The sequence below is a fragment of the Lontra canadensis genome, unplaced genomic scaffold (genome assembly GCF_010015895.1).
Source record: "Lontra canadensis isolate GAN:19392208 unplaced genomic scaffold, GSC_riverotter_1.0 scaffold19, whole genome shotgun sequence".
Lineage (NCBI taxonomy): Eukaryota > Metazoa > Chordata > Mammalia > Carnivora > Mustelidae > Lontra > Lontra canadensis.
Genome location: NW_022631013.1, coordinates 19,827,095 through 19,848,758, shown reverse-complemented (window position 1 = coordinate 19,848,758; position 21,664 = coordinate 19,827,095). Strand labels below are relative to the sequence as shown.

The 21,664-nt window shown below is 36.5% G+C and overlaps 2 protein-coding genes across 2 annotated transcripts; one reads left to right on the top strand and one right to left on the bottom strand.

Annotated features, from left to right (window-relative positions):
• The first annotated feature begins 446 nt into the window (after positions 1 to 446).
• On the top strand, positions 447 to 1,406 carry LOC116869577 (olfactory receptor 13F1-like). The gene has a single exon (XM_032860899.1). The coding sequence runs from the start codon at positions 447 to 449 to the stop codon at positions 1,404 to 1,406; it is 960 nt and encodes a 319-aa protein (XP_032716790.1).
• A 4,704-nt stretch (positions 1,407 to 6,110) lies between these two features.
• On the bottom strand, positions 6,111 to 7,049 carry LOC116869576 (olfactory receptor 13C7-like). Its single transcript, XM_032860898.1, has one exon. It carries the CDS (start codon positions 7,047 to 7,049, stop codon positions 6,111 to 6,113), a length of 939 nt encoding a protein of 312 aa, XP_032716789.1.
• Positions 7,050 to 21,664: the final 14,615 nt, after the last annotated feature.

The window sequence follows — 21,664 nt, the reverse complement described above, 5'->3', positions numbered from 1 at the left end:
TGTTTCCCCAGCAAATCTCCTGTGGTCCTTACCTCAATTAAATCTAATGCATTTTTTAATTAAACTAAGTATCAAAATAGGTCACTGAGCAGCATCCCCAATATAGAGTTAGGATTCTTACTCTCTGTGTTCTCTCAGTGCCCTAGGGAATACTTACATCATGTTCTTGTAATTATTTATTTACTTGAATATGTGATACTCTATTGTGACTTGCCAGAGAACAACTCTTATGTAATTCAACTCTAGATCTTCAGTGACTTGTAGTGTACTCAATAAATGTTGAATGAATGAATGAATGAATGAATAACTAATGTGGTATTGCCAGAATAATGATCCTTTTAAAGTACCCCTACCAAACAACCCTGGAAAGTTGGTAGAATGTAATTTTTATAATATATACAATGTATATTTTTATTCACTACTGCAGATAAACAAAGAGGAATAAAATGGTCAAGGCAAACTTGACAGTCATTTCAAATTTTATTTTTCTGGGATTTTCCCACTACCCCAAAGTAGAGGTCATTGTATTTGTGCTGTGCTTGCTGATGTACTTTATCACCCTGCTGGGTAATGTAATTCTGATCTCCATCACTGTCCTGGATTCCCATCTACACAAACCCATGTACTTCTTCCTCAGCAACCTCTCCTTTTTAGACATCTGGTACACCTCTTCTGCTCTCACTCCAATGCTAGCAAACTTTGTTTCAGGAAAAAACACTATCTCATTCTCAGGATGTGCCATTCAGATGTACTTTTCTCTTGCCATGGGCTCCACTGAGTGTGTGCTCCTGTCCATGATGGCGTATGACCGGTATGTGGCCATCTGCAACCCCCTGAGGTACCCCATCATCATGAACAAGAGTGTCTGTGTGCAGATTGCAGCTGGCTCCTGGGTGACTGGCTGCCTCACCGCCCTGGTGGAAACAATGTCCGTGCTGCATCAGTCTCTCTGTGGAAAGAGCATCATCGATCATTTCACTTGTGAAATTCTGGCTGTGTTGAAACTAGTTTGTGTAGACACTTCTAGGGTGCAGTTAATCATGCTGGTGATCAGCGTACTTCTTCTTCCTATGCCGATGCTCCTCATTTGTATATCTTATGCATTCATTCTCTTCAACATTCTGAGAATCAGCTCAGTGGATGGTCGAAGCAAAGCCTTTTCAACATGCGCAGCCCACCTGACTGTGGTGGTTTTGTTCTATGGGACAGCTCTCTCCATGTACCTGAAGCCCTCAGCTGTAGATTCACAGGAAATAGATAAATTTATAGCTTTGGTATATGCTGGATTAACCCCCATGTTGAATCCCATCATCTATAGTTTACGGAACAAAGAGGTAAAAGCAGCTGTGAAAAAATTGCTGATTAGGAACTCTCTTTGTGCTTTTTTAATCCCCAGTAGCAAATAATATCCATAAACATTAACCTGAGGTGTGTTTTAGTGGTTAATACACAACACAACATTGGGATAATGGGGGAAGACATTAGTTTTTAAAAAATATTTATTTATTTATTTTAGAGAGAGAGCATGAATGGGAGGGACAGAGGGAAAGAGAATCTTAAGCAGAGTCCACACAGTACAGAACCCAACATGGGGCTCGATCTCATGACCCTAAGATCATGATCTGCGCTGAAACCAAAAGTTAGATGCTCGACTGACTGTACCACCCAGGAAGATGCTCATTTTAAATGAGATGCGTGATTTCCCAAGTTTTCTCCTTGACTGACTACTGAAACTAAAATAATTTAGGTACCTCTTACATAAGCATATCTGAAATCTTATGTAAATAGGTCTCATGATGACAAACTTCAATTTTTATTTTGCGTTACAGAGTGTAAATGTAACTTTAAACATTAAGTTAGTGTATTGTTAGTATTCAAAATTATGTACATATAATATACCAATGTAATACCTATAGTAGACTTTTTAGCTAATTTATGATTAACCTCTGTTTTAGGTTGATTCGTGTCCCTCCAAAACTTATTTTGAAGCTTTAACCCCCAGTACCTCAGAGTGTATCTATATTTGAAGGTATGGCCTTTCAAAAGGTGATAACGTTAAAATGAGGCTGTCAGTGTGGGGCCTCATACAAGCTGAATTGTGTCATTGTAAGAAGAAATTTAGACACACATGGATTCAGCAGGGATACTCACATACAGAGGAAAGGACATAGCAGGAAGGTGGCTATTTGCAAGCCAAGGAGAGGCTTCAGAAGAAATAAAATGGGCCAACATTTTGCTCTTGGACTTCTCGCCTCCAGAAGTATGAGCGAGTAAATTTCTATTGTTTAAGCAACCCAGTCTGTGGTATTTTGTTATGGAAGCCTTAGAAATCTAGTATAACTTCTTTTTCAGCATAGCTAAATTTAATGGAAGTAATTGCATATTCCACAAAGTGTAACTATGTTATATATATGTGGATATATTTGTGCATGCAGATAGATGTGTGTGATGTGAATGTCTTTGTACAGATGGAAAAGGTCTGCACAAATATATCCTGAATAGAAATAGGGTAGGAGTGCCAGTCTGGAGAAAAAATATCAGAGAGTTTAGTAGTTTGTTGTTGGTCTTAGAATGCTGACATTATTTTGTAAATTCAAAAAAGCTACGGGAGGTTTCATTGAAACTACTAGTACCCTTCCCTTTTTTATTGTGCTTTCCCCTGACACCTAGTTTCTTAAATCCAAGGGTATAAATGAACCCATCAGCACTTAGAAAATACATGATATGCATATTATAAGATATACAATACCCCCAAACCCACTAAAATGGTGTGAAATATTGAAGTACATGAATATATCTTATTATATAAACCACAATATACAAAGAATTAAAAACTGTACAGTCAGCAGCATTTGTAGCATTTTTATATACTTTCTGGACCAGATAAATAAACATGAGTTCAGTGGGCAAGACTTATTTGCTCATCATGAAGTTGTTGCCAGAGTCAATAAAATTGTTGGATGGCTTGGATCCAGAAAGCAATGGGATGAAAAAAATAGGATGAATATGGGCATTCAAGGTTGTAGGGCACATTTGATTTCTCAGATTTGAATAAACAGTCATCATAGATGATGGGTCCATTGGTCTAAGTAAAGATTTCAGATGCAGCCATTGATTGGATGAGAGGAGAAGCGTAAGAATAATGACTTCATGAAGATAGGGATGTAAGTTGGTTGACTAGTTCACTGTGCATTGATGGTCAGACTTCTAGGTGAAGACAGATTAGTGAAGTCAGGGCAAGAAATCAGGACTAAAGCTGTGCATACATTGGGAAGTCTTTTGCACAGAGATGGAAATTGAGCTCTAGGTGTAGATGATGTCATCTAGGGAGAAATTTAGGACAATTGTCTATAAAATGGTTGGCTTTGTTTTCCTATGATTGGCCAGAGCTGTGATAAAGATGAAAGAATAAAACCCTTAGGATCTAGAGTAAAGAATTAGAATTTTTTTTTTGGTTTCTATACAAGCTTAGAGATCTTAGGTAATTTATTAAACATTCTAATCTAATTTCCTCTTCTATGAAATGGGAATAATTTATTTAATGTATTTATAATAATTATTTAAAAGTTAATATTTGCTAATTCCAAAAGACCACCTGTCAATCAGCTATGTTATAGGTGGTCAGATAGGGTGATATCACTTCTTTGATACAGTTTTTGATCATCTTTTTCTGGCTAGACTCTAGCTTCAGTTAGTTTGAATTTACCTGTGATTTCAAATGTATTGAGCAACATTTTGTTACTGTGTTACAAGTCTAGGCCTATCACTGTGGTAGTACTTAGGGATATAAGCATAAAATACCCCGTTATCTCTTCCTCTCTCTCTGTCTCTCTCTGACAGTCTTAGCTAAGTCATTCCCTGTGTGGATGTCCTTTTGATTCTGCTTGGGTTCTGACAACCTGGATTGGGCCTTCCTTTCATGTTGCTATTTCACTTACTCAATCAGGCTCCAAAACATCATGCTGGGCAGAACAAGCAAATGTGCCCCCCTGAACACTGTTTCATTCCTGAAACCTTTGCTGGGTTGCCCTTGAGCATAGATGCTCTCCTTATCAGGCTGTGACACTGTACCAGGTAGCTCAACTATATATCATGTAGACGTATGATATGATATGATATGATATCACATAAAAAATAAAACTGCATACTATTATTCACTAGCAATTTCAAGGGGATTTTTTTTAAAGGAAGATATTCAAAATGAAACTTGCTGCTGAAAAAGTGAAATTGTCAATATTCTTTAAGAAAGATTTATACAATTGATATGTGTTTTTCTCAGCAATTTTTTATTAGAGAATAATTATACACTGATACAATTTTGTCTTATCCGGCCCACATGACCTCTTCAGTTTATTTATCAATGTTTTGTCTTTTCTTATATTTCCATACATTTAAAAATTAGCTGATACTTTATCAGAAACTTGAATTTGTTGTTTAGTCAATGAAATAATGCATAAATTCAAGTTCTTTTATCTCACTGTATTATATCAAGTATTTGGACTATATTTTACTATTCTTTAAAAATGTTAATTAATCCAGTACTTAATTATTACCTACTGTTTTGAATTTATTTGACATTAGACTTCATACAGAGAACAGTGAGTTCTGCCATTGGGGAGATTTCAGAATCTAACAAATGATTTAGTATAAAAGCAAAATTACCACAGCAGAGGTAAAGTTCAAGGCAACATAGAGAAGGGAATAACTAATTGAGAAAGTTTTGGAAGGATTTGCGGAAGATCAAACACTTGAATTGTCTTTAATGGGACTGCTAGGTTGAGAAAGAGAAATGTGATGATGGGGAAGAATTGGCATATGCTGTTCTCTTTAGGTAGGGAAAGAACATGATTTGATTGGAGAACTAATAGTGAATGGAGCATAGCATTGTGCAAAGGGGATGGGACAAACAGGAGGAGGGAAAGAAGAAAGGTAAATTGGTACCTGAAAAATTAGGTTGGGGTCAGATCCAGTCCTTGGGTAAAACAAAAATCAGTAATAAACAAACAGACAAACAGAAAAACTCAAGTAGTTCTCTCAAAAAGGAGCTGAAAAATATGTTTTACTTATTCAGTAGACAAATGTACAGTAGAGTTAACATGGTTTGATTTGGGACTTTTCAACTTTATGATGATATGGAAGTGATAATACATTCAGCAGAAACTGTACTTTGAAATTTGAATTTTGATCTTTTCCTGGGCTAGCAACATGAGAGCCCTTGATACTCTCTTGTTACACTAGGCAGTGGCCACAGCTTCCAGTCTGAGCCACATGATCACAGGGGTAAACAACTAATATACTCACAACCATTCTGAACCCATACAACCATTCTGTTTTTCAGTTTCAGTATGTACTCATATAATTTATTATTATAGGAAATAGTCAATATTTTATCATAAATAAGCTTTGTGTGAGATGATTTTGAACAACTGTAAGTGTTCTGAAGGCATTTAAGGTAGGCTAGGCTAAGCTATGATGTTCAGTAGATTATGTGTATTAAATGCATTTCTTTTTAAAGATTTCATTCATTTATTTATTTATTTTTTAATTTTTAAAATTTATTTTCAGTGTAACAGTATTCATTGTTTTTGGATTTCATTTATTTATTTGACAGACAGATCACAAGTAGGCAGAGAGGCAGGCAGAGAGAGAGAGTGGAGGAAACAGGCTCCCTGCTGACCAGAGAGCTCAAGGCGGGGCTCGATCCCAGGACCTTGGGACCATGATCTGAGCCGAAGGCGGAGGCTTTAACCCACTGAGCCACCCAGGCACCCCTAAATGCATTTTTTACTTATGATATTTTCAACTTTCAATGGATTTATTTGGGCATAACCTCATCAGTTGAAGAAGATCCGTACTGGATTTTTTTTTTTTTTTTGAAAAGCTTATTTCTTAAGGCTTACTGTCACTTCTTATACCAGTTGTCTCTACATTTTTATAACAGTCATTTTCATAAAAAGGTGAAGTTAGATTATTATCTTGAAATTTCTTTCCAACTCCTAAATTCTGTGATTCTACATAAAATCTTTATTTCTCTTGTTCTGTTTATATTAAAAACCTTTGCCTCGAAGCTGTGAGCTTATTTTGTGCATGAACTCAAGGAGGTAAGTTTCTTATCCTTTCCTCCAGAACCAGTGTCTAGTCATCAATTTTCTCATAGCTCCATGCACCTCTGTATTCCTTAGGCTATAGATGATAGGATTGAGCATGGGAGTGACTACTCCATAGAACAGAGCAATCAATTTGTTAAAAGCAGAGTCTTTGGACTTTGGCTTCATATACATCAAGAGGATTGTCCCATAAAACATGGTCACTACTGTTAAGTGGGCTGAGCAGGTAGAAAAGGCCTTTTTTCTTCCTTCTGCTGAATTGATTCTTAGTACAGTAGAAAGGATGAAAACATAGGAGATACAAATTAACAGTAATGGAGAAAACAAAAATATTACATTGCCCAACATTATCGTAATCTCATTCAAGGAAGTATCTGTACAAGCCAGCTTGACAAATGCCAGTATTTCACAAACAAAGTGATTAATGACATTTTTTCCACAGAAGGGCAACCGTATTGCAAGAATAGTTTCTGTCAGTGAATTGAGAAAGCCCAACCCCCAAGAGAGAGCTGCCATCTGAATACAAAGTGCCTTACTGATGATGATGGAGTATCTCAGCGGGTTACAGATGGCCACGTAACGGTCATATGCCATCACTGTGAGGAGCACACACTCTGCGGACCCCATAGTGTAGGAAGTAGACATCTGAACCACACATCTAGTGAAGGAGATGGTTTTTTTCTCTGACAGGAAGTGTATCAACATTGAGGGGATAAAGGTGGATGTGTACCAAATGTCTAGGAAGGAAAGATTACCAAGGAAGAAGTACATGGGCATATGGAGGGGGGAATCCAGAAGAGTTAGGATGATCAAGGTGCTGTTTCCCAGCAGGATCACCAGGTACATCATCAAGCATATCACAAAAAGGAGCTTTTCTACTCTTGGGTACTCAGAAAGTCCCTGTAGAATGAACTCAATCTCAGTCCAATTCATCCTGTCCATTTTACTTTTTTATACCTGGAGTAATCCAGAAGAGAAAATTGCGTGTGAGTTTAACAAGTCTGTACATATTACTGTATGCAGTAAGAGATCACTGGAGGAGGGCCAACAAGCATGTCAGCACTAATGGACTGGTGGTAGTAGCTGTGAGTTTAGCTTTTCGAATTTATCTCAGGTTCATGAGGGAGAGAATTCAAGATGTGTAATAATTACCTTGATAGCTTATTAAAAATACAGGTTTTTGTGTTCCATTTCCTGAGATTGTGACATACAGTTCTGAGGCAGGGAAGAGCTATTTACATTTTTAACAAACATCCCCTTATTTCTAATTCATTAGACCCACAGACCCCACTTTGAATATCATCATTTGAAGATCATGGATCTCCACATCATCAATGAATAACATCATTGGAGAAAGTGTGCCTAAATCTATTAAAAATACCTATATATTTGATTTTATTTCATGGCAATCCTTAACAATGCCATCGGTTTAAGGCTTTATAATTTATAAATATGTTCATACATATTACTCATTTTATCATCACTATAATTATCTGAGGAAAATGAAATTCACAGAGGTAGAATGTATATAAAAACACAGTGGGTGAGCCCCTATTCAAATCTGTATTTTCTGACTTTACATCACCTGCTCTTTTTAAACAATAGGCTATTGCCCTCTTCAAATTATGTAAATTGTCTAAGGAGTGGGAATCAGACATCTTCTCCAATAATGTTCTCCAGAGGGGCGCCTGGGTGGCTCAGTTGGTTAAGTGTCTGCCTTCAGCTCAGGTCATGATCCTGGAGTCCTGGGATGGAGCACCTCTTCAGGCTCCTTGCTCAGCAGGGAGCCTGATTTTCCCTTTCTCTGTGCCACACCCCCTGCTTGTGTGTGCTTTCTCTCTCTCTCTCTCTCTCTTTCTCTCGTGCTCTCTCAAGTAAATAAATAAAATCTTAAAAAAATAATGTTCTCCAGATGATTCCAATGTGCAATGTGGAAGTAAACCACCTGTCTAGTGGAGTGCCTCTAAATTTAGTATACAGATGAATCACATGGGGAATCTTTGTAAAGGATTCTGAATCAGTGGGTCTGAAGCAGACTTAAAATCTGATTTTATTAACGTGTTCCCAGATGCTGCTGCTGCTGCTGACTACGGAACTCACACAAATAGCAATGTTTTTTAGAACATCTTTCTCCAATACTATTGCAGAGTGCCCCTAGTGCTTCTATTGTATATAAGACCATAACTGAATAGTAGAAAATGAAAAACTGAACACTTTCTGAGATTTGGAGTTGAGTTATCTCTGTGTGTTTTGCAGCCAGTTTTGTGTTCTTTAGATTTTAGATATACAAGCAACCAGGCTGAGTACAAAAGAGGCTGCTTTTTATTTCTGTCCATGATAAAGTCATTTCTCTTCCACTTGTTGAGTTTGCAATTAAGGTCAGTATGTTACAAAAAAGGATTTTGAGGTCAGCTCAAGCATCTGAGTTGTGCATCATAGAGCATGGAGCAAATAAATGTAATTTGAAAAAAATTTAAGGAGTAGATATTACTAGATGACCTTTTTTATAGTGAATAAATCAAAGAACATAATTTTGTAAACACCTTTTCATTCCCAAGGTATTCTACCAAACTTTAAAATATCCCTGGAGCGTGGTACCTGGGTGGCTCAGATGATTATGTGTTAGACTCTTGATTTCGGCTTGGGTCATGATCTCAGGGTTGTGGGATCAAGCCCCACATCATCAGCTCTTTGTTCTGCAGGAAATCTGCTTAAGATTATCTCCTTCTCCCTTTGTCCCTCCCCACCCACGTTCTCTCTCTTTCTCTCAAATAAATAAATCTGTAAAAAAGTATCCCTCAAGGGAAAGAAAAGAATTGATCCAGATGTTTCTACTTAGTGTTTCTAAATAAGGCTGGTATTTCTGATATAGGGATTCCGGTATAGGGTTTGCCATTTTTCTCTGTGATAGTGCTTTGCCAACAGGTTTTGCTGCTTTCTATGACAACTCTAGTTTATAATGGTGAGGCATATTAATCAGCAAATACTATGTTTATATGTCTATTGACTATGGAAAGGAGTGCTCTCCTCCAGTTCAAGATGTACCATACTTTGTAGGCATACATTACAAAAACGGTACGAAGGGTTGAGTTGGGCAGGATATACTTATATTTGGTATTAAGATTGGAATTTGATTGACGGTAGATGTATATATTAACCTACTCTGAATGTGAAAATGAAATTCTGATAGAGGCTTTGAAGGACCGTCAGTTGTCTGGGGTCCGTTGTTTCAGGAAAGTTGTGAATCATGTCAAATATTCTCTTTTCTTTTCTAGGGACAAGTTGATTCCTATTTAGAAATTACTGGCAGGGGCGCCTGGGTGGCTCAGTGGGTTAAAGCCTCTGCCTTCAGCTCAGGTCATGATCCCAGAGTCCGGGGATTGAGCCCCACATGGGGCTCTCTGCTCAGCAGGGAGCCTGCTTCCTCCTCTCTCTGCCTGCTTCTCTGCCTACTTGTGATCTCTGTCTGTCAAATAAGTAAATAAAATCTTTAAAAAAATTACTGGCAGGAAGTAATGATGGTGTGTATTTAGTATCTTGACAGTTCAAAGATAGTTGCTATTAAAAAAAAATTCACTTGCAAACATTTATAAGAGAAACTACCAATCTGCTTTAAGCTTTCAAACTGGGGTGGGAGAAAGCATAATGGACAATAGAGAGGAAATTACTTTCATTACTCTTGCAATGTTAGTCTGACATTTTAGAAGCAATCAACAAACGCTCTTGTTTAATAGCATTGTGACTGAAATTTTTTCTTCATTTTAGCTTACTTCACTAAATGGGTTCCTGGGAGGGGCGTCTGGGTGGCTGAGTGGGTTAAATGGGTTCCTGGGAACAAAGGAATGAAGATTTTTAAGATTACTGATAGTTTCTTTCCATGCAAAATATATATTGGATAATTTTTACTAAATCGTTGCCATTATTGGATATTATCTTTTGAAACATTTTTCATTCTTAGTTATTGCTGTGGGAATTGTTAAATAATCATAGCATACTAATTTGATGGGCCATTATGTACTTACTGACATGACATTTGTGAGGAATTTGTATTAAAACAAAAATGATGTTTAAATTATGTTAAAATGATTAAGTGAAACAGAAACAAAACAATAGCAGTTTTTGCAAAACTGAAACCTAAACCAAGGTAACCTAGACAGAATAGGAAGGCCGGAAAGAAATACCCAAAACATTAATGGTTATCTTAGGGGCCTTTTTTCTACTTAGCTGAATTATCCAAAATTCTAAAATAGAAATATATAAAGAAAAAAATTATTATTAATTTTTAAAATATTTTATTTATTTAGTTGACAGAGAGAAAGAGATCACAAGGAGGCAGAGAGGCAGGCAGAGAGAGAGGGGGAAGGAGGCTCCCTGCCAAGCAGAGAGCCCAATTCGGGCCCTGATCCCAGAACCCCGAGATCATGACCTGAGCCAAAGGCAGAGGCTTAACCCATGAGCCACCCAGGCGCCCAAGAAAAAATATTATTAAAAAAGAGAAAAACACTGAAGCGGGCTCCAGTTATGTTAGGAAAATGAACAAAGAATAAAAAAAATTTAAAGCGGGGCGCCTGGGTGGCTCAGTGGGTTAAAGCCTCTGCCGTCGGCTCAGGTCATGATCCCAGGGTCCTGGGATCGAGCCCCACATCGGGCTCTCTGCTCTGCAGGGAGCCTGCTTCCTCCTCTCTCTAAAAAAAAAAAAAAAAAATTAAAGCAATTTAAGTAGTACACTGATTATCTTAAATATCTAGAAACTACACTTTGAAGCTGAGCTGTAGAGGTGTGTCCTAGGCAGTTATTGGTAAGAACCTACTATTTCTGGTGGAAGAGAGCATTTATAATCCCTACTCTCAAAATCATGCAAGTAACAGCGTTTTTGTTTTTAGGGGGTACACCAAATAAGGAACTTGGGTTCTTGACCTAATCATATGTTATTGAAAGAGATTGCAGACTACTGACGCCTGGAACAGAATTATTTGTAAAGGATCTGAACTGGTCTGGATCCTAGCCAACCTCTTAACCCCCTCTCCCAACCTGGTGTTTTACAAGAATTAAACACTCTGTGTTTCAGTGCCCTGAGACTTCATTTTGGTACTGTTTTCGTGGTGTAAGAGACCTAAGGAAAGTTTGTACTTTTTATCCAAGTCTGAAGTCAAGCTCTCTAACTTTCTAGAAGGAAACTCTCTAACTTTATATAAATTTTTCATTTTATTTTATTGACTTAGATAATTGAAGATCTAATATTTAAAGTACTAAGATTTTTCAGTGAAAAACAGGTATGTCTGCACGCTAGATTCTCAGTAGAAATAATCCTGTTATTCTCTCCAACTCTTCTAAAGATATCGGTTAAGACAACTGATACTTTATAAATAAATCAGTGGATTTGCTGACTCTCAATTTATAGATTTTATAAACTCTAATCTTCAATTAATATACCACAAGGAAAGACGTATTATTTTAGGTTGCAAAGGGAAGAGAAAATGTCATGTGAGGCCTTAGTATGAGGTACTTTATAAAATTTTTATCATTTAATCTTCAAAACATTCCAAATATTCTTATAAATTTTGCCATTGAAGGAATAAGTTTGAAGTTCCAAAGCTTAAGTACAGTTTTCACTATCTTTTTGTAAGTTTTTATTTGAATTCCAGTTAGTTAACATACAGTGTAATACTAGTGTCAGGTGTACAATGTAGTAGTGATTCAACATTTCCATCTAAAACCTGGTTTTCAATATCTTATAGGTGGTAAATGCCTGAACTATGGTTTAAACTCTTATCTGTATGATTCCCAGGCCTGCTTTAGCACTGTACTACATTTACTTATTTATAAAATTTCTTCTTATAAAACCACAATTTAGTATTATGCACTTAACTTTCAATGATCCATATGATAAATACACACATAAAAATATATTGGAATCTTTTGAAAGCATTGAAGGCATTTGCTGTCTTCCACTTATGAAGACATTATACACAGTAATGAATTAAAATGAAAAAAATCCAAAAATTCCTTTCGAGTCTAGCAGGGACAGTTAAGATCTAGAGTGGTAGAATTGATTTGTTACATAAATGGGAACTCAAAAAGATTAATATTTCTTCTTTAGGCTTGGACACCTACAGTTCAAAGTAACAATTACAACTACTTCAGCCTTCTATTACATATTTTTGTTTCTCATCCCATTTTTTAAAAGATTTTATTTATTTATTTGTCAGAGAGAAAGAGAGAGAGCACAGGCAGGCAAAGTGGCAGCAGAGGCAGAAGAGGGAAGCAGGCTCCCTGCCGAGCAAGGAGCCTGATGTGGGACTCAATCATGAGCTGGGATCATGACCTGAGCCAAAGGCAGCCGCTTAACCAACTGAACCACCCAGGCGTCCCTCTAATCCTGTTTTTACCATAAACATCTTCATTTACATGTTTCCTTCAATCCTTATTGAGCATAGCTTATGTGTGAATAATACATAAATTATTGTGGGCTCTTTCTCTAGATAATTTTTACTTAAGATTTTACTGAACTAGATACTTGAATACAGTAGCTATTCACCTGTTACTTATGAGGGTCTGTTGCATTGCAGGCAACTTCCTCTTCCTCACTAGTCTCTTTTTTTTGTGTACTGTTTTGGTATTTTTAAAGGAATTTAAATAATATTATGCTGCTGAAAATGACACCTGGATTTTTATAATATATGCCTTCAAAATCCCACCAGCAATGATCACCTCAAAAAAAAATCTTTATTATTTATTGATAGGATGTTTTCCTTTTGAAATAATTTTAATAAAACTTTTCTCTTTTATCTTACCTCCTGATTAGGTTTTAAAGTCATCCATGCCATTCCATTCTATTAAGTTATAGAAAAAAATTCCAGGAATTTGAATTTCATTTGCATTTTTCAGATGAGACCAGAAGATTTTCACTTTGAAAGACAGTTGTTCACTTCCTAAAAAAGAAGTGTGAGAAATATAGCTACAAGCAGGCAATTTGTCTGTACATGAACTTTCATAAGAGGCTATCAAGGAAATAAAATATATTAAAAATAAAGATCCATGATGCAACTCTGGTTTCTCATGACTTGTCCTAAAGTTGATGTTTACTCAAGAGATTTGGCTTCTTTTGGAAGTCAATTTAGCACTTATTTTTTACAAACTTCTTCAATCCCTAAGGTTATGAGTCAGAAACTTAGGATTCTCTAGAGATAAATTCCCTGACTTCTGCACATTCTAAAAACCCAATTACCGTTACTTAAAGAACATCTTTCCCAGTTATACATTTCTTGGGAGTATTCATTGAATATAGATGTATATGATGGCCTCTACATAATTTGGGACTGGAATCAGAATATGTCCAAAAGTTCCCAGAAAAGTTAACCTTTTCCCGAGAATTTTTCTTTTTATTTCAGAAACAATACTAGGTCAATCCTAATAGAGTCCTAAATAGTCATTCCACCTCTTTAAACTCTTTTTTTTTTAAACTCTTTTGATCTTTAATAATTTTGTTAATTCTAGGCCACACATCACAAATTTTTCTTTATACTGTGTAATCATAGTATATACATTTTAATTAGAATTTGCCACTTTATAGCAACATGTTTTGATTTTTTTCATAGTATTTTTAATATTTCTTTTTAACATTTGAAGAATATGTCATTAAGTGGAATAACTATAATCTAGTCTACACTTTTAATACTACTGGATATTTTAATTTGTCTCAAGTTTTTTTGAGATTTTGATATAATGACTATCCATACCTATGTATCAGGTTATCTAATCTGCTTTTCCTTCTACTGAAAATTCAGAATTTAAGACAAATCTCTAGAGAGATTAAGACTATAGAATGAAAGTATGTGATTTTAAAGAATTCTTAGTTCATATGCAAAATTATTTTTCCAATCTAAAACTTAACACTTTACACTGCTGCTGAAGTATTTGCACAGACAATTTTTTGTGTATTTTCTGGAACCAGAGAAGATGTTTATTCTTTTTTTGCTTATATGAAACATTACTTTTAGCTTTTCATTTCTGTGATTCCAGTTAGAATGAACATTCTCTCTCTGTTTATTTGTTGCTTATATTTTCTTTTTTGTTCTCCATCCACATCATTTGCTTAACTATCTGTTGGTATTTTGATAGTTTACCTCTTAATTAGTGTGAACTCTTTTTTTTAAAATTTTTATTTATTTTTAAATTTCTTTTCAGTGTTCCAGAATTCATTGTTTAGGTACCACACCCAGTGTTCCATGTGCCCTCCATAATACCCACCACCAGGCTTACCCAAACTCCCACTCCCTGCCCCTCGAAAACCCTCAGATTGTTTTTCAGAGTCTATAGTCTCTCATGGTTCATCTCCCCCTCCAATTTCCCTCAACTCCCTTCTCTTCTCCATCTCCCCATGCCCTCATGTCCTATTTCTTATGCTTCACAAATAAGTGAAACCCTATGATAATTGACTCTCTCTGCTTAACTTATTTCACCCAGCATAATTTCTTCCAGTCCCGCCCATGTTGATACAAAAGTTGGGTATTCATCCTTTCTGATGGAGGCATAATACTCCATAGTGTATATGGACCACATTTTCCTTATTCATTCATCTGTTGAAGGGCATCTTGGTTCTTTCCACAGTTTGGTGACTATGGCCATTGCTGCTATGAACATTGGGATATAGATGGCCCTTCTTTTCACAACATCTGTATCTTTGGGGTAAATACCCAGTAGTGCAATTGCGGGTCATAGGGAAGCTCTATTTTTAATTTCTTAAGGAATCTCCACACTGTTTTCCAAAGTGGCTGTACCAACTTGCATTCCCACCAACAGTGTAAGAGGGTTCCCCTTTCTCCACATCCTCTCCAACACACGTTGTTTCCTGTCTTGCTAATTTTGGCCATTCTAACTGGTGTAAGGTGGTATCTCAATGTGGTTTTGATTTGAATCTCCCTGATGGCTAGTGATGATGGCACTTTTTCATGTGTCAGTTAGTCATCTGTACGTCTTCGTTGGAGAAGTGTCTGTTCATTTTTTCTGCCCATTTTTTGTGTGTGTTGAGTTTTGTGTGTGTTGAGTTTGAGGAGTTGTTTATAGATCCTGGATATCAGCCCTTTTTCTGTATTGTCATTTGTGAATATCTTCTCTCATTCTGTGGGTTGCCTCTTTGTTTTGTTGACTGTTTCCTTTGCTGTGCAGAAGCTTTTGATCTTGATGAAGTCCCAAAAATTCATTTTTGCTTTTGTTTCCTTTGCCTTTGGAGACATATCTTGAAAGAAGTTGCTGTGGCTGATGTTGAAGAGGTTACTGCCTATGTTCTTCTCTAGGATTCTGATGGATTCCTGCCTCACGTTGAGGTGTGAACTCTTAATAGATTAACACTTCATTCTTCAAATTTTTTGTCAAATACTTTTCCAACTTGTGATTTTCCTTCTTAATTTTGACTTGTTATTTTAATTTTCATTGAGGTAAGATTTTCATATAATCCCTGAAAAAATATGAATGAAATTTTTTGACTTGATTTTTTAAAAAAAATTTTATTAACATATAATGTATTATTAGCCTCAGGGGTACAGGTCTGTGAATCGTCAGGCTTACACACTTCATAGCACTCACCATAGCACATACCTTCCCCAATGTCTGTAACACAACCACCCTCCCCCATCCCCTCCCCCCAGCAACCCTCAATTTGTTTTGTGAGATTAAGAGTCTCTTATGGTTTGTCTCCCTCCTGGAAAACTATATTGTTTTATGTTTAAGGGTTGGGACAGATTGATATTTTAATAATATAAACTAATTTTTCCAAAATACTTTTTAAAAAGTGCGTCACACCTTTCCCTTTTTCATTCCCTCCCATTCATTCATTCCTCTTTATTCATTCATCAGATATTTACTTAGCACTTCTTATGGACCTGGCACTATGGCAACATTGAGATGAACTTGGACATAGCTGATAGAAAAATATAGGTTCAGAAATACAGGTTCAAATATTTTTAAAGATGAACAGGAGAAACGTATTATAGATCACAAAATTTCTACCTTTATCTGTAATTTACATTCTCTTATGCATAAAATATCATAAGCAGTTTTTAACATATCATCAAATACGTGGGTAACATGTTTATAATGGCTACATAGTAGTCTATTATATTTATGTCTCAAGATTTATTTAATCTATTCTCAAATAATGGTCATTTGTCTTTCTTTTTTATTATTATAAACAATGCTGTAATAATGTGACTTATTCTTTAAAAGGAATGCTTTTATTTTATTTTTTAGAATAATCTCAGTAACTTTCATAGTGAATTATGACTAATGAATTATTAATGGGGAGATAGAGATAATTAAATGCATACTCTAATATAATCATTCTAAGTGAAACAGTAAAATTCATTTAGAGTTGGATCTTAGAACTGGAAATCATCTTTATATTAATTTAGTTCTAAACCTTATGAGATGACAGAAACATCTACAATATGGTTGATGTTCCTCTTACTGTTGCCTCCAAACCCAGTGATGGTTAGAGCATCAGTGATGCTTATGAAGCCACACAGGTTATTTTTGGACAATCCTCATTATTTGAAAATTCTTCATATTTAACTGTATATGTACTCTCTGTGCGCAACTCTCATCTTTCCTTGTGGAACAGCAAGAAGTATATACTCTTTTTTCATGACAGTTTTCATATTTTTTTTAGATTGCTGTTTCTGAGTTTTTTTCTCTTTATTGAAGTTAATTGACATACAACATTAGTTTCAGGTATACAACATAATGATTTTACATTTGCATACAGTGCAAAATGATCATCATAATAAGTCTTAGTTACTGTCTATCACCATACAAAGTTACAGTTTTTTGTTTGTTTGTTTTACTTCTCTTGCTTTCTTCCCTTTTGGTTTGGTGATTTTCTATTGTGTGATGCTTAGAGTCCTTTCTCATTATCTTTTGTATATCTACTAGTGCTTTTTGCTTTCTGGTTACCATGTGGCTCACATATAATAGCCTATATATATAATAGTTCATTTTAAGTTGATAGCAAATGAAGTTTGAATGCATTCTAAAGCAAAACAGTTTTACTTTCTACTTTCCCCCTTTTATGTTTATGATGTCATATTTCACTCAATGTTTTTATTTTGTGTATATCTTATTACAGTTATTTTTGTTACTTTTACCTTTTAACCTTCATACACATTAAGTAATGAATCCCCTACTTTTACTATATATTTATCATTACTAGTGAGATTTTTACTTTCATATGTTTTCTTCTTACTAATTGGTGTCCTTTCTTTTTAGCTTAAAGGAATCCCTGTAACATTTCTTTTTGGCCCAGTTTTATTAAAAAATTTTTTTTAAGATTTTATTTACTTATTTGAGAGAGAGAGAGAGAATGAGCACATGAGCAGGATGGGAGAGGGAGAAGCAGACTCCCCACTGAGCAAGAAGCCTGACACCGGGCTTGATCGAGGATCCTGGGATCATGACCTGAGCCAAAGGCAGACTCTTAACCAACAGAGCCACCCAGGTGCCCCCTGTGGGCCCAGTTTAGTAGTGATGAACTCCTTTAGCTTTTGTTTGGAAAGGTCTCTCTCTTTTCCTCAGTTTTGAATGATAACCTTGGCAGGTAGAGTATTCTTGGTTGGAAGTTTTTGTCCATTCAGCACTTTGAATATATCATACCACTTTCTTCTGGCCTACAGTTTCTGATGAGAACTACGCTGATAGTCTAATGGAGTTTCCCATGTATATAACAAGTTGTTTTTCTCTTGCTGCTTTTAAGATTATCTGTTATCTTTAAATCTTAACATTTAATTATGTGTTTTGGTGTGATCTCTTTGAGTTTATGTTGTTTGGAACTTGCTGGGCTTCCTGGGTCCAGATGTCTCTTTCCTTCCCTAGGAAGTTGTCAGAATTATTTCTTCAATTGGATTTTCTTCTCTCCAACCCCTTTCTCCTTCTGGTACTCTGTAATGAGAATGTTATTCTGTTTTACATTGAAGTATAGGTCCCTTAACCCATGTTCACTTCTTAAAACTCTTTTTCTTTTTGCAGCTCTGTTGAGTTCCCCTTTCTTGTCTTCCAGATCACTGATTCATTCTGCTTTATCTAGTCTGCTGTTGAATCTCTCTAATATATTTTTCAGTTCAGTTTTTGCATTCTTTAGTTCTGTGACTTCTCTTTGGTACTTTCTCATATTTTCTGTCTCTGTTGAAGTTTTTGTTATGCACATCCATTCTTCTCCTGAGTTTGTTGAGCATCTTTATGACCATTATTTTATCAAGTAGATAACTTATCTCTATTTCATTACAGTTTATTTCTGTAACTTTATCTTGCTCTTACATTTGAAATGTATTCCTCTGTCTCCTCATTTTGCTTGACTCTCTGTTTTTGTTTTTTTTCCCCCCTATGGATTAAGTGAAATAACTATCTCTCCCAGTCTTAAAGGAGTGGCCTTATATAGGAGATGAAACTTATTGTTTAACCTTGCCCTACCTCTTGGTTGTCTCTCAAACTTTTGTGAATATCTAAGCAGCCTGATTTATTCTTGATAGATACCAGTTGTTGAGGGAGAATCAAGTCCTCTGAGTGTTCCAGAGGGAGGGATCTCTGTCAGCCCCTAGTTTCAGTCTGATTGGAATCTAGACCCTCAGGTACACATTTAAGTTATGAAAATATATATAGTCTTATGGGACAGCCATTATACACTCTGCTGACCTTCAGAACAGGTGATCTGGAGGTGTCTCCTTGGAGATAGTTGCAAAAACAAGGGCTCCAGGCAACTGTATGAGTTCCTTTCCAGAAGGTAGTGGCAAACTGTGGCAGGGCCAAGGGAGAATGCAAAAATGTCATTCCCTGGCCTATGTTCCTTGAGAATACTTCTGTAGCCTCTAGATGTGTGGTCATCTTGAAGTCTGCCCCTTAGGCTGAAGCTCCAGGACAAGTAAATAGGCCTTTTTCACAGGAAGACTGGGAATATGTTTTGATTTTCTCTCTCTGCAGTATTCTGGAGGTGGTAGCCTGCCAAGAACCATCTCTCCAATTGTTTCATACCCACAGGGCCCAGAAACACTATTCTCTCTGGCCACCAAGAACCAGGCACATAAAGAGTGTCCCTATGTGGGCTATGCACACCCACTGTCTTTACTGAGACTGTGGGGTAAGTGTGGGCGTGGGATGCTTGTCACAGGGAGAGGGTCCACCACAGCTTTAGCTGATTAGTGGAAGAGTACAAAAATTGCAGTGCAAGCGACAGTGTTTGTAGGATAGAGGGAGAATGCGAAAATGGGGTCCGCCTAAGCCTTTGTTCTTGACAGAGTCCTAACAGGCTCCTGCCCCTCTGGCAGACACTCTAAGATCAGTAAATGAATCTCCTTCACATGTAGTCTAGGTGCTTTTCAAACTGTTGCATTTGTGCTGGGTCCTAGGGCAAGCAAGTCTGTGTGTAAGCTCTTTAAGAGCAGTGTTAGTTCCCTATAGCCCTGTGATTCTCCTGGATATAAGCCCTATTGGTTTTAAAGGTCAGATATTTTGGGAGCTGATTATTCTGTTGCAGGTCCCAAGAGTTAAGATGCCTGATATGGGGGCATAAACCCTTGCTTCTCAGAGAGAAACTTTACATTTGTAATATCCTTTCTGGTTGTGGGTCACGACACAGGGGCAGAGAGGTGGTGAGATTTTTGGTGAGACCACATCTCTACTTTTCCTACCTTGACATGGCCCTTTTATCTTTTGCTGCAGAGGAGCTGTTTAGCTAATTTTCAGGTCTTTTTCAGAGGAAGTTATATCATATGTAGTTATAGTTTTATAGTGTCCATGGGAGGAAGTAAATTGAGGATCTTCCTATGCCACCATCTTAAGCTGCCTCCCTCTGAGTCTTTTTTGTGCAGGCTACAGTTCTTTGTTCCTTCAGCCATTCCCCCACGTGTTTGGTTAAAATAATGACGAACATGTAGTACTGAAGAGAATATTTTAGGTTTATGAGGATCTTTGTGATAAATAAGGACCTCTCCTATGCATTACATCCTGGTTATTGGTTTTGTCTGACCCTCCAGGAGAAAGGTATTTTCTGTTATTTAGGAGGCAGAGAGTGAGATGATTGAGAACTTTGGATTCTGGGATTAGACAGTCCAGTTTTGTGAAGCACTACCTCTCTGACCTCAGTGAGGTCACTTCATCTTTCTAACCCTAGTTTCCATGTCTATAAAATGAGGAACTTAAAATTTCCTACCTGATAGTTGATATTCTGAAAATTAATAAGGCAGTGCATTTGAAGAACCTAATATAGATAGGGATTCATACTAGGTACTTGGCAAAAGTACTTGCTATTTTAATTTTATCAATGATTTTAAATATGCATTTTGCTATTATGGAAATCATTTTGCTTTGGAGTTGAATACCTATGTGTTTAGACCTCAGTTTCCTGACTTGTAGCCTGTTGACCTTGAGTAAGTTATTTCAGTTGTGAAGTGAATATTTTAACCACTTTGTTAGGCTGTTATGTGATAAAAAGTGCTTATCGTGGTTTTTGGTATTTAATAGGCACTCCATAGAAGACAGTTAACATTATTGTATTTGATTATGAGTCAGTGAATCTGAGTATAGTTTGCCTAATGTTGATGCTACAAATAATCACTCTCAGTTGGTTTTGGTAAATAGAGCAGACATATAATCATTCTGCTTCAATATGAAGCTATAAAAATCAATAGAAAGAGCATCAAAGTGAATCACTGCCACCCAAAGAATGAAATCTATTTTTTGATGAGTTGGGGGAAATACAGATTGCTTGTGTGAGACAAAATTATATAATGTACTGAATTTGATTACACAAAACCTTGACAAGTGATTTAAGATAATTCCATCTAAATTAGAGGAGGCTTATTTTTCTTGATAAGTATATTCAAGTGAATTTAACTCACCAGGCACTTTGGAAGACCAAAAAGCCATGGGAGACACAAAGATCAGGAATGCATAACTCAGACAAGTCATGAGCTCCTGCTTAACATGGCATTTCTGTCATCAGCTTTCACTCTGCCTTCCTTCAATGTGTTCTCCAGATAGCATGGTGGATCTTCTTAAAATGTGATACAGATCAAACTGCCACTGTGCTTATAGCCTAACATGCATTCCAACTGGGTTTCTGTTCTGATTTGTTGTAGCCTTTGCCTTACTTATTAAGTATTTTTTGAATATCATCTCTTGTCAGGGCTTCATTTAACATCTATAGTCAAACTGGGAAATGGCCACGGCTTGATATCTTGTGAGGACTACTTTCTAGACAATGAAATTTGTCTGAAAATGAACGAATACTGCCATCTGACTGCAGGTTCTCTACTTTCACATGCAGCAGTTTTCCTATAAAAGTAAATGTAATACATCTGGAAGAAGCAGGGCTCATACTTCCAAGGGTCGGAGCTCTCATTCCCATGCTCGTATGTGAAGATTTCAATTGCAGCCTGGTACTACCTTTTATTCCTTCTGGAGCTTTGTGTTGAGTGGGAGCGGGTGAGAGCAGGGTATGGCAGGAACACGGGAGTTGGCAGGTGACCATGGCCCAGTTCCCTTCTCACTGCAGATTCCCACGTCCAATGCTA